This window comes from Schistocerca piceifrons, chromosome 4, assembly GCF_021461385.2.
Source record: "Schistocerca piceifrons isolate TAMUIC-IGC-003096 chromosome 4, iqSchPice1.1, whole genome shotgun sequence".
NCBI classification, from domain to species: domain Eukaryota; kingdom Metazoa; phylum Arthropoda; class Insecta; order Orthoptera; family Acrididae; genus Schistocerca; species Schistocerca piceifrons.
This window is the reverse complement of record NC_060141.1, coordinates 830,941,065-830,955,056: the sequence shown is the minus strand read 5'-3', so window position 1 is coordinate 830,955,056 and position 13,992 is coordinate 830,941,065. Positions and strand designations below refer to the sequence as shown.

General features: G+C 44.0%; 1 protein-coding gene across 1 annotated transcript in view; it reads left to right on the top strand.

The window, feature by feature from the left end:
- LOC124794994 (39S ribosomal protein L41, mitochondrial) overlaps positions 1–13,992 on the top strand; it is a 90,139-nt gene that overhangs the window by 52,786 nt on the left and 23,361 nt on the right. The window contains exon 2 of the mRNA XM_047258745.1: positions 11,485–11,585. Coding sequence (XP_047114701.1) covers positions 11,485–11,585 — 101 coding nt within the window. The remainder of the gene's footprint in view (positions 1–11,484; positions 11,586–13,992) is intronic.

Genomic DNA, 13,992 nt, shown 5'->3' with positions numbered 1-13,992 from the left:
GTTACGCGCCCATCTACAGCTGTCACCTGATATATCGTCAATTTTAGCAGATGACACGCACTCGGCCGATCGTGTTCTTGAGTTTATTAGTGCCAGTGAAATGACGTCAGTCATTTGAAGCTTTTTTTGGGGACAACCAACCCCTTTCTGTAGTGGATTTTTAAGCCTTCCTTCTGCTTTTAGTTTCTCCAATTGTTTGAGTTTCGGTCCCATTGCTGCTGGTTTACATTTTCGGTTTTTTACTGTTTCCTAAGTCACGGACCGGGCGCTAATGACCATAGCAGTTTTGCGCCCTAAAACCAAAACAAAAAAGCAGCTAAACATAAACAGGACCCTCCTGCGGCCCAAGCACCGCCACTCCCTACCAGCTCTGCGTCTGAGGATAAGGTGCTGAGAACCTGGATCTCACTGGTGCCTCATCCGCAATAGGAATGGATATACATACTCAATCTGTGGCAGCAAGTGACCCTGAGCGTAATCTGCCTCCTTGCGTGCTTTATGCCCTTTCAGCCTCATGATAATGTCACATCCTTCAGTGGAATTGCTGAGGTTTTTTTCCACCACCTGGATGAGCTGTGACAACTCTTTGCACGTGCTTTCTGCATTGTCCTACAGGAAACCTGGTTCCCGGAAATGCGGACCTTTGCCCTCTGTGGCTATAGGGATATTACAAGAACCATAGAGAATATATAATAGTGTCAAGTGGAATTTGCTTCTATGTCGTGAACTCAGTATGCAGTGAACCTGTGCCCCTTCAAACTGTTCTTGAAGCCGTAGCTGTCAGGATAAGGACGACACAGGAAATAACCAACTGTAACGTATATCTTCCTCCAGACAGTGCAGTACCCTTGAATGGTTTGGCAGAACTGATTCAACTATTCCCTAAACCTTTCCTACTTTAGGGAGAGTTTAACCTCCATAACCCTTTGTGGGGTGGCACCATGCTTACTAACCTAGGTAGAGATGTTGAAATCTTGTGTTCCTCAAATATGCCATCTGAACAGCCTTTTCCAGAAGCCAACACCTGGTTGCTGTCTCTTTTGATTTACGGAAAACTTGCGACATGACCTGGTGACATCGTATCCTTGCCACGTTATATGAGTGGGGTCTCTGGGGCCTGCTCCAGATTTTTATCCAAAATTTCCTGTTGCTCCACACTTTCCCTGTTGAAGTTGGTGCTTCCCATAGTCCCCCCCCCCCTCATATCCAAATATCTCCCCCCCCCCCCTCCCCATATCCAAATATCCAAGAGAATGGGGTCCTACAGGGCTCTGTATTGAGCGTATCTCTATTTTTAGTGGCATTAACGGTCTATCAGCAGCTGTAGGACTGTCTCTCACCTTCTCTGTACGCAGACGACTTCTGCATTTCGTACTGCTCCTCCAGTGTTGATGTTGCTGGGCTGCGCCTACAGGGAGCCATCCACAAGGCGCAGTCATGGGCTGTAGACACGGCTTCCAGTTTTCAGTCCTGCACTTCTGTCGGTGTTGTATCATTCATCTGGAACCAGAACTTTACCTTAATGGCGATCCACTCACTGTAGTGGAGACATATTGATTCTTAGGACTGGTTTTTGACTGGTTTGACTTGGCTTCCTCACCTTTGTCAGCTTAAGGAGAAGTGCTGGCAGCAGCTCAATACCCCCCGCTGCCTGAGCAACACCAGTGGGGTGCAGATCGCTCTAGGCTGCAGCAACTCTACAGAGCCCTTGCTCAATCCCGTCTTGACTATGGCAGTCTGGTTTATGGTTCGGTGGTGCCCTTAGCATTGCATTTACTCACCCTGGTACACCACTGTGGTGTGAGACTAGTGACAGGAGATTTTAGGATGAGACCGGTGACAAGCATCCTCGTGGAGGCCGGAGTCCCTCTATTGAAGGTTAGATGTGCACAACTGCTTGCCAGCTACGTTTCACACATTCATAGTTCTCCTGAGCATCTGAACTATTGTCTCCTTTTCCCAACCATGGCAGTTCACCTCCCACATCGGCGACCCACATTAGGGCTTACAATTGCAGTTCGCGTCCAGTCCTTTCTGTCTGAACTGGAATCCTCTCCTTTACCACCTCCCCTCCGTGTTTATCTGCATATTCCTCCATGGTGTATACCTAGGCTGCAGCTTTGTCCTGACCTTTCGCATGGTCCTAAGGATTCACTCCTGTGGCTCTCTGCTGTCACCTCCTCTCGATTCTTGCCATGTTCCGGGGCTCTGAAATTGTTTACGCCAACGGCTCAATGGCCGATGGTCATGTAGTTGGCTTTGCATTTGTTCACAGAGGACATATTGAACAGCACTCCTTGCCTGATGGCTGCAGTGTTTCCACTGCAGAGCTGGTGGCCATATCTCGTGCTCTCGAGCACATCCGCTCATGCCCTGGCAAGTTGTGTCTTCTCTGTACTGACTCCTTGAGCAGCCTATACGCTATTGTCCAATTCTACCCTCACCATTCTTTGGTAGCGGCCATCCAGGAGTCTGTCTATGCCCTGGTACGGTCCAGTCATTCAGTGGTGTATGTCTGGACCTTGCTGACAGGCTGGGCAAAACAGGGTTCACAGAAACCACTTATGGAGATCAGCATTCCTGAACTGACCTTCGTTCATTATTTATGCTGCAAGGGTTTTTCAGCTTTGGGGGAAGGAATGGCATAACAGTACGCACAACAAACTGCGTGTCATTAAGGAGAATATGAATGTGTGGAAGAACCCATGCGGGCCTTGCGCAGGGACTCTGTGGTTCTCTGCTGGCTCCGCATTGTCCATATGTGGCTAACGACTAACACAAGGTTACCTCCTCTGTCACTGTGGCTCCCATATGACTATAGTTCACATATTGCTGGACTGCCCAATTGTAGCCACTCTGCGGTGAACTTTTAACCTTCCCAGCACTACCTTTAGTGTTGGGAGACAGTGCATCAACAGCAGATCTAGTTTAACGTTTAATTAGTGAGGGTTTTTTTTTTTTATCGTACCATCTAAGGGTGGGCATTTGGCCTTCTCTCCAAGGCCTACACCCCCCCCCCCCCCCCTCCATTTTAACTCTCCATCACCCTTTCTTTGCATTTGTTTGTCTTGATGTTAGTCTCTTCCCTACATGTGTTCATCTTGCCTTGTCTTTTTGGGGTAGACATTTTAATGGATTGCAGAGTGGCTGGCTCATCCTCTTTTATTCATATGATCAGCCAGCCCAACCCATCTGTTCTATGATTTTAATACCTTCCTGTGCTTTTCCTTGTGGTGTATGTTTTCTCTGTTTTTTGTTCATTCTATTTGTTTTCTTTTTAGGTGTGGTTCTCCATTTCTTTTTCCCCATTTTACTTTCTCAAATATGCTTTGGGTGTTTTTACCTTGAGCCTTGCGTGCATCAGGAGAAAGGGACTGATGACCCTGTAGTTTGGTCCCTATCTACCCCAAACCAACCAACCCATCAATCTTAGCGTTGCGTCAGCGTTACATCACATTTAGATTTTTTTAAATGTAATTATATGGACTCTGGCTACTAATATAACTAAGCAAAGGCCAGAAGTGATCATTAAAATCTTGTGCTTAGTTAAGTCTGTTAACCCAAGAAGGAATAATGACAGTATGAATTACGATACATTGTTATTCATCGCAGACGGGGTGTGCTGAATGGCACACACACATTTAAAAGTAGATTAAGCTCTCTCTGACAAAGTCCTTCTACACACACACACACACACACACACACACACACACACACACACACAAAAAGGTTCATATGATCTGCCACTGGCATCTCCAAGTGCTGGGAGACCCCAACTCTCATTTTGCAGGAAGTCTCACATTGCTTATGTAAGACAACATGCTTGATGAATCAAGTATTGATTACATCATACCACATATTTACAGAGGTATGATGTTGACAGTGTGTATCCTCAACAGTACATGACCCTGGTTGAACTTATGATATGACTTACAGATGCTGTGAAATTAGTTTCATCACTGAATAGTACAAGCAATTATACAGCAGCGAAATCAAAACTGGTCACACTCACTGATGGTGGTAAGGATGTGATCCACATTTGCATGATACACTGCCTGATCAAAATATTGAAACACCCAGAAGACACGTTTCAATATTGGTATAATTTTGTACACATACACGCCATCAGCGGGCATATAAATGATTTAAAGTTGCAATTCTCTGTGACAAGTAGAGTGGCAATATGAGTGCATTAATGTTGGTTATGTTTGTTTTTACGAGATCTGGTGGGGTGTTCAAGAAGTGTGGACAGCATCAGACCTTGAGTGTCTCTGTGAATGTCATGGAAATGCCACATACTCAAACAAGACAGTGTTGTTAGCATCTGACAGTCTAAAATGGACCTCATTGTTTTCTATTTGGTTGGTTGATAGAATTATGCAATACCCAGAGTATAGGGTATTCTGATGTAATAGTGATCCAAAGATGGGATCACGGTGGCAGGCATACTCATTGTCAAGGTTCTGACCACCACAAGGGACGATTGTTTTATATTGCATCGAGCGCATTTTAGCCTCTTCACACTTGCACCTGCTATGTATTATTTATAGATTCTTGGTCAATGTTTTTAAGAAAAAAAAACAACAATGAAAATGAGCATATGGCATCATTGGCCATCAGGCCTCATCTGGGGAAGCTCAGCCGCCGAGTGCAAGTCTTATTTCAGTCAACTCCACATTGGGCAACTTGCGCACTGGTGACGAGGATGAAATGATGATAGGACAACATGACACCCAGTCCACAAGCGGAGAAAATCTCCAACCCGTCCTGGAATTGAACCTTGGCCCACTTGCACAGGAGGCGAGCATGTTACCACCCGAGCCCAGAAAATCTCCAACCCGTCCTGGAATTGAACCCTGGCCCACTTGCACGGGAGGCGAGCACGTTACCACCCAGCTAAGCAGGTGGACACTCATTCAACATTAAGCCCCCCTCCCCCCAGTCTGATGAGTTAAAATTTCTTTGTCCAAAATGAGGTGTGTCCATGATGGAAATCATGCAGTCTGCAAATCTTATCTGAAATCGAAAAACAAACTATTTTCTTAATCTATAGGGTATTGCACACAGAATAATTAAACAGTTTTTTGAATTCTGAAAAAATAATACAGTGGCTGACTTTGAAACAAAGATATAGTTTTGTCATGTGTTTTTGGTCTCTCTTTTTGCACTAACTAATAAATAAATTAAAATGAAAAGTTATCCCATTACTTCTTGTGGACCTGCATGAGGAGTAATGCAGCTGAATTTCAGAAAGAAGTGTGCATTAGTGTGTCCACAATTTATTCTGTCCACTTGAGATACAGAATATTTCAAGCTTACGGTATGGACTTCATGCACACTAATAAAGATATGTTTCTTCAGTTTGGCTGAATTACTCATGGGGCATGTCTACAAGGAGTAATGGGCAATTTTTATTACTGAAAAAAAGTGACCAAAGGACATGACAGAACAGAATCCTTGTTTCAAATGTCAGCCATTACATTATTTTTTTAAGATTTCAAAAAACTGTGTTTTTGCTCCATGGGCCATATTCTATAGGTTAAGAAAGTGGATTGCTTTTTTATTTCAGATAACATTTGCAGACTGCTGGATTTCCGTCATGGATACACCTCATTTTGGACATAGCAACTTCAAACTTCTCAAATGGTGGGGCTTAATGATTGAATTTCTTTTTTAAAAAAGTGAAAAATGTTGTCCAAGAATCAATAAATGATGCGCAAAAAAATTTACGTTGATTGCTTCATTGATGTTTCAAAAAAGAAAAAAGGGAAGAAAGTTGTAGCTTGTGTTATACTCTATGGACTCTTTACCACTACAACAAGAACAGCTGTGTTTGGAGTGGTGCTATGTCTGGGAAGCATTGACCGCTGATGAATGACAGTGTGTTATGTTAGTGATGAATTGCAGTTTTACATTACCTCAGAAGACCATTGGTGAATATGGTGGCAACCTGGGGAGACACAGTAATGTTACTCTTAACGCCAAGGCGTGGGGAGCCATTGGCTATAACTTCAGATCATGCCTGGTAATCATTAAGTGAAGTCTGATAGCACAATGATAATCGTGCACATTTGGCATCCTCATGTGCTACCTCTAATTCGCCAGTATTGTAGAGCTCATCCACGCCCAGCACATGTGTGTCCAACGAGATCCCCCCGATCTGCCCCTCATATAACTTGTGGGGCCAGATCAGACATCAACTCTGTGCTAGTGCCAGTATGCAGTGCCAGTTACACCAGTTGTTGGCCAGCTCACCTCCAGAGAGGCTTTATGACACCCTTCCCACTGCTTGCATCCAACATTTAAAGTTTTTCTAGCTTCCTCCTCCTGTTTTGTGTGTTTCACTTTCTTTAATGTGTCTTGATGATTATACACATTTCGTCAAGGTTATCTTGTGCACACAAAAGAAGAAACAGAAGACCATATCAAGGAATATGTAAGTGAAAGTGAAGCTTATTTGTCTTAAGACAAAAAAATGCTGGAGAAGGGTACAGAAGTACTAACTTCAAAGAATGGCCCAAAAAAGAAAGGTGTAGTGATTGACTGCAGTATTAAAGAGCTACCTTAACTTAATGGTAAAAGAGAAAGAATAAATCTTACTTCCATGAACAAAGTAAGAACCATGTTGTTTGATTAAAAAATTGGAAACAAAATCTGAACGTATGCTGTTTTCAGTGCAGCTTCTCGCACGAACGTAAGTCCTACTACAGCAGAGGATGTGACTCCAGGGTAAGTGTGTTGTAGTAGAAGACCAAATTTGTCGAGATTGGGTATTTTTGGAGCTGTGCTGTTCTCAAAGAACTTGAGTTTAAAAAAAAAAAAAAATTGAGTGTAAGAGGTGAAAGAGATGTTCTTGTAAGATATACAGACATTGGTTATGTCATATGGCATCCTAAGACTGGGAAATTTTATAAAATAAAAGATGTTGAGTTTACTCATCGGTATGAAAACCAAAAAAGAGGAAGCCAAAGAAGAATTCTTTCTTCTTTGGTGTCCTCTTTTTTGTCTATCTGCAGAAACTGCAGAAGACAAATTTGTGAAGAAGAAGAATAAAGAAGAGAAGGTCCAGGAGAAGAAACAGAGAAACTCCAGAAGAAGATAAAAAATATATCAAGAAAAAAATGTTAAATACATTTGCCAAAGAGATATGATGATAATGATGCTCACTTACAAGAACTGCATTGAAGTTGAAGACAAGGAAAACTGGATAAAGATTGTAAATGAAGAGAGAGAGACTCATCAAAGACAAATGAGACATGGACTCTGAAGGATAAAGAAATTGCTCATGGGAAATAAATAATTACGGGAAAATGAACTACAAATCTAGGCTAATTGCAAGAGGATGTCAACAGAGTAAATCAAAACTGTATTTCAAAGATATGTGTAGTTCTTTTGTACAAAGTAATTCCTGGAGATTCCTGTTTGCACTTCCTGCACAAGATGATTTGATAATTATGACATTTAATGTCAAAACAGCGTATCTTAATGGTGATCCAAAAGAAAAAGAACTTTTGTGGAAGTTGCATAGGGACATAAGGCACATGGGAAAATTTGCATGCTCAAAAAAGCACTGTATGGTGTGAAATGAGCTACTTTGCAATGGAACAAGAAACTGAATGAGTTTCTTAAGAATGAACAATTCAGCAAACTGAAATCCGAAACTGAGAAGAAAATATATCTTATTGTACATATTGAGGCTGCGATTCTATTTGGAGAAGACATCTATCAAATGAAAAATTTCCTGCAAAAACTGAAGAAAAAGTTTGATATTACAGTTGACAAAGAACCAACAATGTATCTTGAACTTGAAATCAAAAGGACCACTGGGTGGTGAGGTTAAGGAGGGGACTGGGGTGTGGAGGGGAAAGGATAGGAGGGTAGGGGTGAGGGGCAGTAGATTGTCTGTCTGTGGGCACATACAGGGACGAGGTTGAGGGAGGGTAGCGCAGCTAGTTGCTGTCAGGAGGTTAGGCGGAGGGCAAGGATGGGGTGGGGGCGGGAGTTAGTGGAAAGGGAGACAAGTAAAAAGACTGTGTGTGCATTGATGGAATAGGGGGCTGTGTAGAGCTGGAATGGGAACAGGGAAGGGGCTAGATGGATAAGGACAACGTCTGACGAAGAGGGGTTACGGGAACGTAGTAGATATTGCAAGGAGATTTCCTGCCTACGCAATTAAAAAAAAGCTGGTGTTTGTGGAAAGGATCCAGATGGCACAAGCGGTGAAGAAGTGATTGAAATGAAGAATATCGTGTTGGCCAGTGTGCTCAGCAGCTGGGTGGTCCAGCTGTTCCTTGCTCACAATTTGTCAGTGGCCATTTGTGTGGACAGTCAGCTTGTCGGTTGTTGTGCCCCAGAGTGGTTGCAGCTTAGCTCTAATATAATGTGACAGGTTTCACAGGTAGCCCTGCTTTGATGGGATAGGTGACACTTGTGACTGGATTTAAGTAGGTTGTGGTGGGAGGCTGTCTGGGATAGATCTTGCAACTAGGTCTATTACAGGGATATGGGGCAAGGGGTGGTGTACAGATGGACAAGGATATTGGGCAGTGGAATAGGACTGTGGGAGGGCACGATGAGAGATAGTTGAAACCCTGATGGAGAATGTGATTCAGTTGCTTGAGTCCTGGGTGGTACTGATTCGTGAGGGAAATGGTCCTCTGTGGCCAAATGGTGGGCATTTAGGAGGAGGAGGTGGTGGGTGATTGGATATATAAGGCACATGAGATTTGTTTTTGTACTAGATTAGGGCGGTAATCATAGTCTGTGAAGGCCTCAGTGAGACCCTTGGTATATTTCAAGAGGGACTGCTCGTCACTACAAATGCGAAGGCCTCAGGTGGCGAGGCTGTATGGAAGGGACTTCATGGTCTGGGATGGGAAGGGACTTCATGGTCTGGGATGGGTGGCAGCGGGTGGCAACTGGTGGTTGGTAGCTTCGATATGGATGGAGGTACTGATGTAGCCATTTTTGAGGTGGAGGTCAACAAGGAAGGTGGTTTCTTGAGTTGAATAGGACCAGGTGAAACTAATGGGGGAGAAGATGCTGAGGTTCTGGAGGAGAGTGGATAGGGTGTCCTCATCCTCGATCTAGATCACGAAGACATCATCAACCTGAAGCACGATTCTGGGTGTTTAGGAAGGATCCTGCAGAGGACCCGTGAATAAGTTGACATAGGATGGTGCTATGCAGGTGCCCGTAGCCATATCCTGCATTTTTGTGTAGATAATGCCTTCTAAAAAGAAGTAATTGTGGGTGAGGATATAATTGGTCATGGTGACTAAGGAGGAGGTTGTAGGCCTGGAATCCATCAGGTGTTGGGAAAGGTGATTTCCTGTCATAGAGGTCACAGTTCGTTGTAATTGACGGAAAGTCATCGAGTAAAACAAAAGTGATTTCTGGCGTTCCCCAAGGTAGTGTTATAGGCCCTTTGCTGTTCCTTATCTGTATAAACGATTTGGGAGACAATCTGAGCAGCCGTCTTCGGTTCTTTGCAGATGACGCTGTCATTTATTGACTAATAAAGTCATCAGAAGATCAAAATAAACTGCAAAACAATTTAGAAGAAATATCGGAATGGTGTGAAAAGTGGCAGTTGACCTTAAATAACGAAAAGTGTGAGGTCATCCACATGAGTGCTAAAAGGAGCGCATTAAACTTCGGTTACACGATAAATCAGTTTAATCCAATATCCGTAAATTCAACTAAATACCTAGGTATTACAATTACGAACAATTTGAATTGGAAGGAACACACAGAAAATGTTGTGGGGAAGGCTAACCAAAGACTGCGTTTTATTGGCAGGACACTTAGAACATGTAACAGACCTACTAAGGAGACTGCCTACACTACGCTTGTCCGTTCACTTTTAGAATACTGTTGTGCGGTGTGGAATCCTTACCAGATAGGACTGACTGAGTACATCGAAAATGTTCAAAGAAAGGCAGCACGTTTTGTATTATCGCGAAATATGGGAGAGAGTGTGTCAGAAATGTTACAGGATTTGGGATGGACATCATTAGAAGAAAGGCATTTTTTGTTGCGACGGAATATTCTCACGAAATTTCAATCGCCAACTTTCTCCTCTGAATGCGAAAATATTTTGTTGACACCGACTTACGTAGGGAGGAATGATCACCAAGATAAAATAAGGGAAATCAGAGCTCATACGGAAAGATATAGGTGTTCATTCTTCCCATGCGCTACACGAGATTGGAATAATAGAGAATTATGAAGGTGGTTCGATGAACCCTCTGCCAGGCACTTAAATGTGATTTGCAGAGTACCCATGAAGATGTAGATGTAATGTCCAATAGTGGTAACGCAATGGGCATTTGGGATGTTAGTGTAAAGGGAAGTGGCATCAATAGTGACAAGTAGTGCATCATGTGGTAAAGGAACAGGAACTGTAGTGTGTGGGTGGAGAAAATGGTTGTGGTTGGTATCTTTTATATAGTAGAGTAGGTTGCGGGTAACAGACTGAAGGTGTTGGTCTATGAGAGCAGAGATTTTGTCTATGGAGGCACGGTAAGGACTTCAGGAAGCCTGTAGAAGGTAGGAGTGTGTGTGTGTGGGGGGGTAGAGGTGATTGGAGAGATAGGCCCCAGGGAGAGGTTCTGCTATGTGCCTAAGCATTTCAGGAGATCCTGCTGGATTTCTGGAATGGAGTGGCAGGGTTTGTTGGTGGATGTATCTGATGGGTGGAACCTTCGTCAGCTGGTAGGATTATAAGGTTGGGATCAGTTTTTAGGTGGTGGAATGCAGTTCTTTCAGCTGATGTAGAGTTAATTTGCATGTTGGCAGATTTTGGGAATGATGGTGAGGCAAGATTCGAGGTCCAGAAACGGTGATTTGGGGGCAGTGGGGGTGTATCACAGTTGGATGGAGGAGTGAACTGAGTTAGGCAGAGTTCAACATTGGTCTTTGGCTGAGTGAGTTTGTTTGGTAGGGTTGGGATGAATTAAATTATAGATGGTTCAGCACACAATACTCTCAAACTCAGGAACAACTTGCTGACCTCACAACTGAATCTCTTCAAAATATTGCTTGTAATAGACTGAAAGAAATTGAAAGTAAAATCTTTTATCTTTATTAATTTAGGGATAGTGGACAATACTTTTTTGTAAAACATACTTTTTAGGTGTGTGTGTGTGTGTGTGTGTGTGTGTGTGTGTGTGTGTGTGTGTGTGTTGAGATTTACAGAGTTCATAGTAAACAAAACATTGTCTGCATTAATGTAAAATTTTTGTTGGTTGCTGTTTATAATCATGAATGAAGACTTTCATACCTTTTTAGTCTAGTGGTTTTGTGTCCTCTTTTAAAATACAAATAAAAGATGATCCCCAGAATTTTCTGGGTTATTCTGACAATATCTCATAAAGTTCTCATTGTCCAACAGAGTGGAAAACTGTTTTCCTGTGTACCTTTTACTTAATTTCACTTGCTGTTTCGAAGTGATGATTCCATCTTTCTTTTTTCCCCCTCCAGATTATGGTGTACGCCCCATTGGATATAAGAAAGACAACAGATTTATTATGGTGCCCGAAATGATTCCAGAACTGGTAGTACCAGATTTAACCAACTTCAAGGTAACATTGTTCAAAATGAGGGGAGCAACAAAGTAATTATAGCGTAATTTTACAATGATCATCCATTTTTTATATGCGCATAAAATGTTTGTGTCAGTTGCTGAAAACTGTAATCCTGGATCTCACAAGGTCTTTTTCTTTGTGTTAAATAAATCTGTGCAGCTAAAAATCAGTCTCTAAAAGAGTTCCATGTAAAACATTGAAATGCTTAAGTAGGTACAAAAAACTGCACTGTGTACAAGTTGCAGAACAGGCCAGTTAACATTTTTAAAATGATACTACAAGACTGTTGCTAGATGGGTGATCTAAAAAATTAATAAAAGAATAAGTTTTCAAACAACCAAGAAAGCAGTTTATGAAAAGTTTAGTGCATATGTTGTGATATGGAGTTGGAGGCATTTGGAATGAGGAATAATGACTGTGTTCTTTGGCTTGTGTCACGATCTTCCTAATTATAGTATATTCTTCAGATTCCCCCAGGGGCTCATGGTTCTTTCGTGAGTTTGTGTTTGGCGCACACGGGGCCCCGAGATATTGCAGCTCATTCTTCTTTCCCTAGCTGCATTTCCTTCTCCCTGCTCCCTCCCTCCCTCCCTCCCTCCCTATCCCTGCTCCTTCCCCTCTCTTTTTCTGATTTATGTCAACCTGGCTATTCCCCTAGTTTCCTGTATTGGTTGCAATATTGTTCCTTTTCTCTGTTCTTTCACCCTTTTGGCGTTTCGGTCACCACTTAAGGTTTGACCTCCACTTCAAAATTTCCTGTTTTTAGTGTGAGCCATATGGCGAAGAACTCCCTCCCTTGCATTTACGGTGTGGGTTCCTCTCCCCTCTCCCTTCCCCACTGTAGCCCCCTTCCACCCTGCTAGGTCACCAGCATGTGTAGCCAGACTGTGTGGTGGGGCTGTTATGTACCCATATGGCTGAGCCACCTGACAACACAGGGATCACACTACTGATACCTCAGCTGTTCTCTCCCCGTGTATGCTAGTGTGTAGTTGCTTACCTTCTTGGAGCATTGGAACTCCCGGCAACGGCCGCTATGCCAGACAGCCCTTGCTGTGACTGGGTGGTGCCGATGGGAGAGCCCCTGGTCGGAGTGGGTGGTATCAGGGCAGATGCTTGGCACATGAAGAATATCAAGCTGCAAAAATCTGGCCGTTCTCACACAGACGTCTCGTCAAATGGTGAAGGATACTTAAATGCTGCCTCGTATGACCTGGCAGGCTTCTCTTCCCTGGCTACACCATGGGAGGACGGTCAGGCTTGCTGTCTTGGGCTGAAACCCTTTCACTGTTACCTCGTCTGTTCTAGGACAGATGGGGACACATTCACCACCACAAAGCCACTGTTTTTCGCGGAAAATATTGAGGACAAGTTTGCTGAGTGGAGTCTATTAGTAAGATGCGGTCGGGCTCCCTGTTGATCAAAGCTTCTTCTGCCACCCAATCCACAGCTCTTCGTGCCTGTGATTGTCTTGGAAATGCCCCAGTGGATCACTCCTCACCAATCTCTGAATGTAGTCCAGGGAGTCATTTTTCAGAGGGCCCTCATCCTGCAAACTGATGAGGAACTCTTGGCTAATCTGGAGCGGCGTGGTGTTCATTTTGTTCGGCATGTGCAGAGGGGTCGCAGAGACAAGCGCACCAATACTGGTGCCTTCATTCTGGCTTTTGAGAGGGATATATTCCCAGAGAAGGCCAAGGTTATGTGCTACAGATGTGATGTAAAGCCGTACATCCCTCCACGTATGCCGGCCGGTGTGGCCGAGAGGTTCTAGGCGCTTCAGTCTGGAACTGTGCAACCGCCACGGTCACAGGTTCGAATCCTGCCTTGGGCATGGATGTGTGTGATGTCCTTAGGTTAGTTAGGTTTCAGTAGTTCTAGGTTCTAGGGGACTGATGACCTCAGATGTTAAGTCCCATAGTGCTGAGAGCCATTTGAACCTTTTGAACCTCCACCTATGAAGTGCTTGCTTTTTGGGCATATGTCTTCCTGCTCTATGGCAGACTCTGTGTGTGCTGACTGTGGCCATCCCGTCCATGGTGGAAGCCCTTGTGTTCCGCCGCCTGTGTGTGTCACTTGTGCTGACCGCCTCTCCCCTTGATCGCTGCGATTGCCTGGCTTACAAGAGAGAAAAGAAGATACAAGAATACAAGTCCCTGGATAGCTTGTCTTATGCTGAGGCTCGCCAAAAGTATGAGAGACTCCATCTTCAACTTTTGCCTCTGTTACTTCCTTTCCTCCTCCTCCTCCTCCTCCTCCTCCTCCTCCTCCTCCTCCTCCTCCCCCCCCCCCTCGTCCTCACCCCAGCCCCGGTCCTCTCCCCCCTCCACCTCCCATGACCTCGCTCCCCCTCCCTGGCCAAATAACTGCCCCCCTTATTCGGCATCTGCCGGTGATCGGGCTC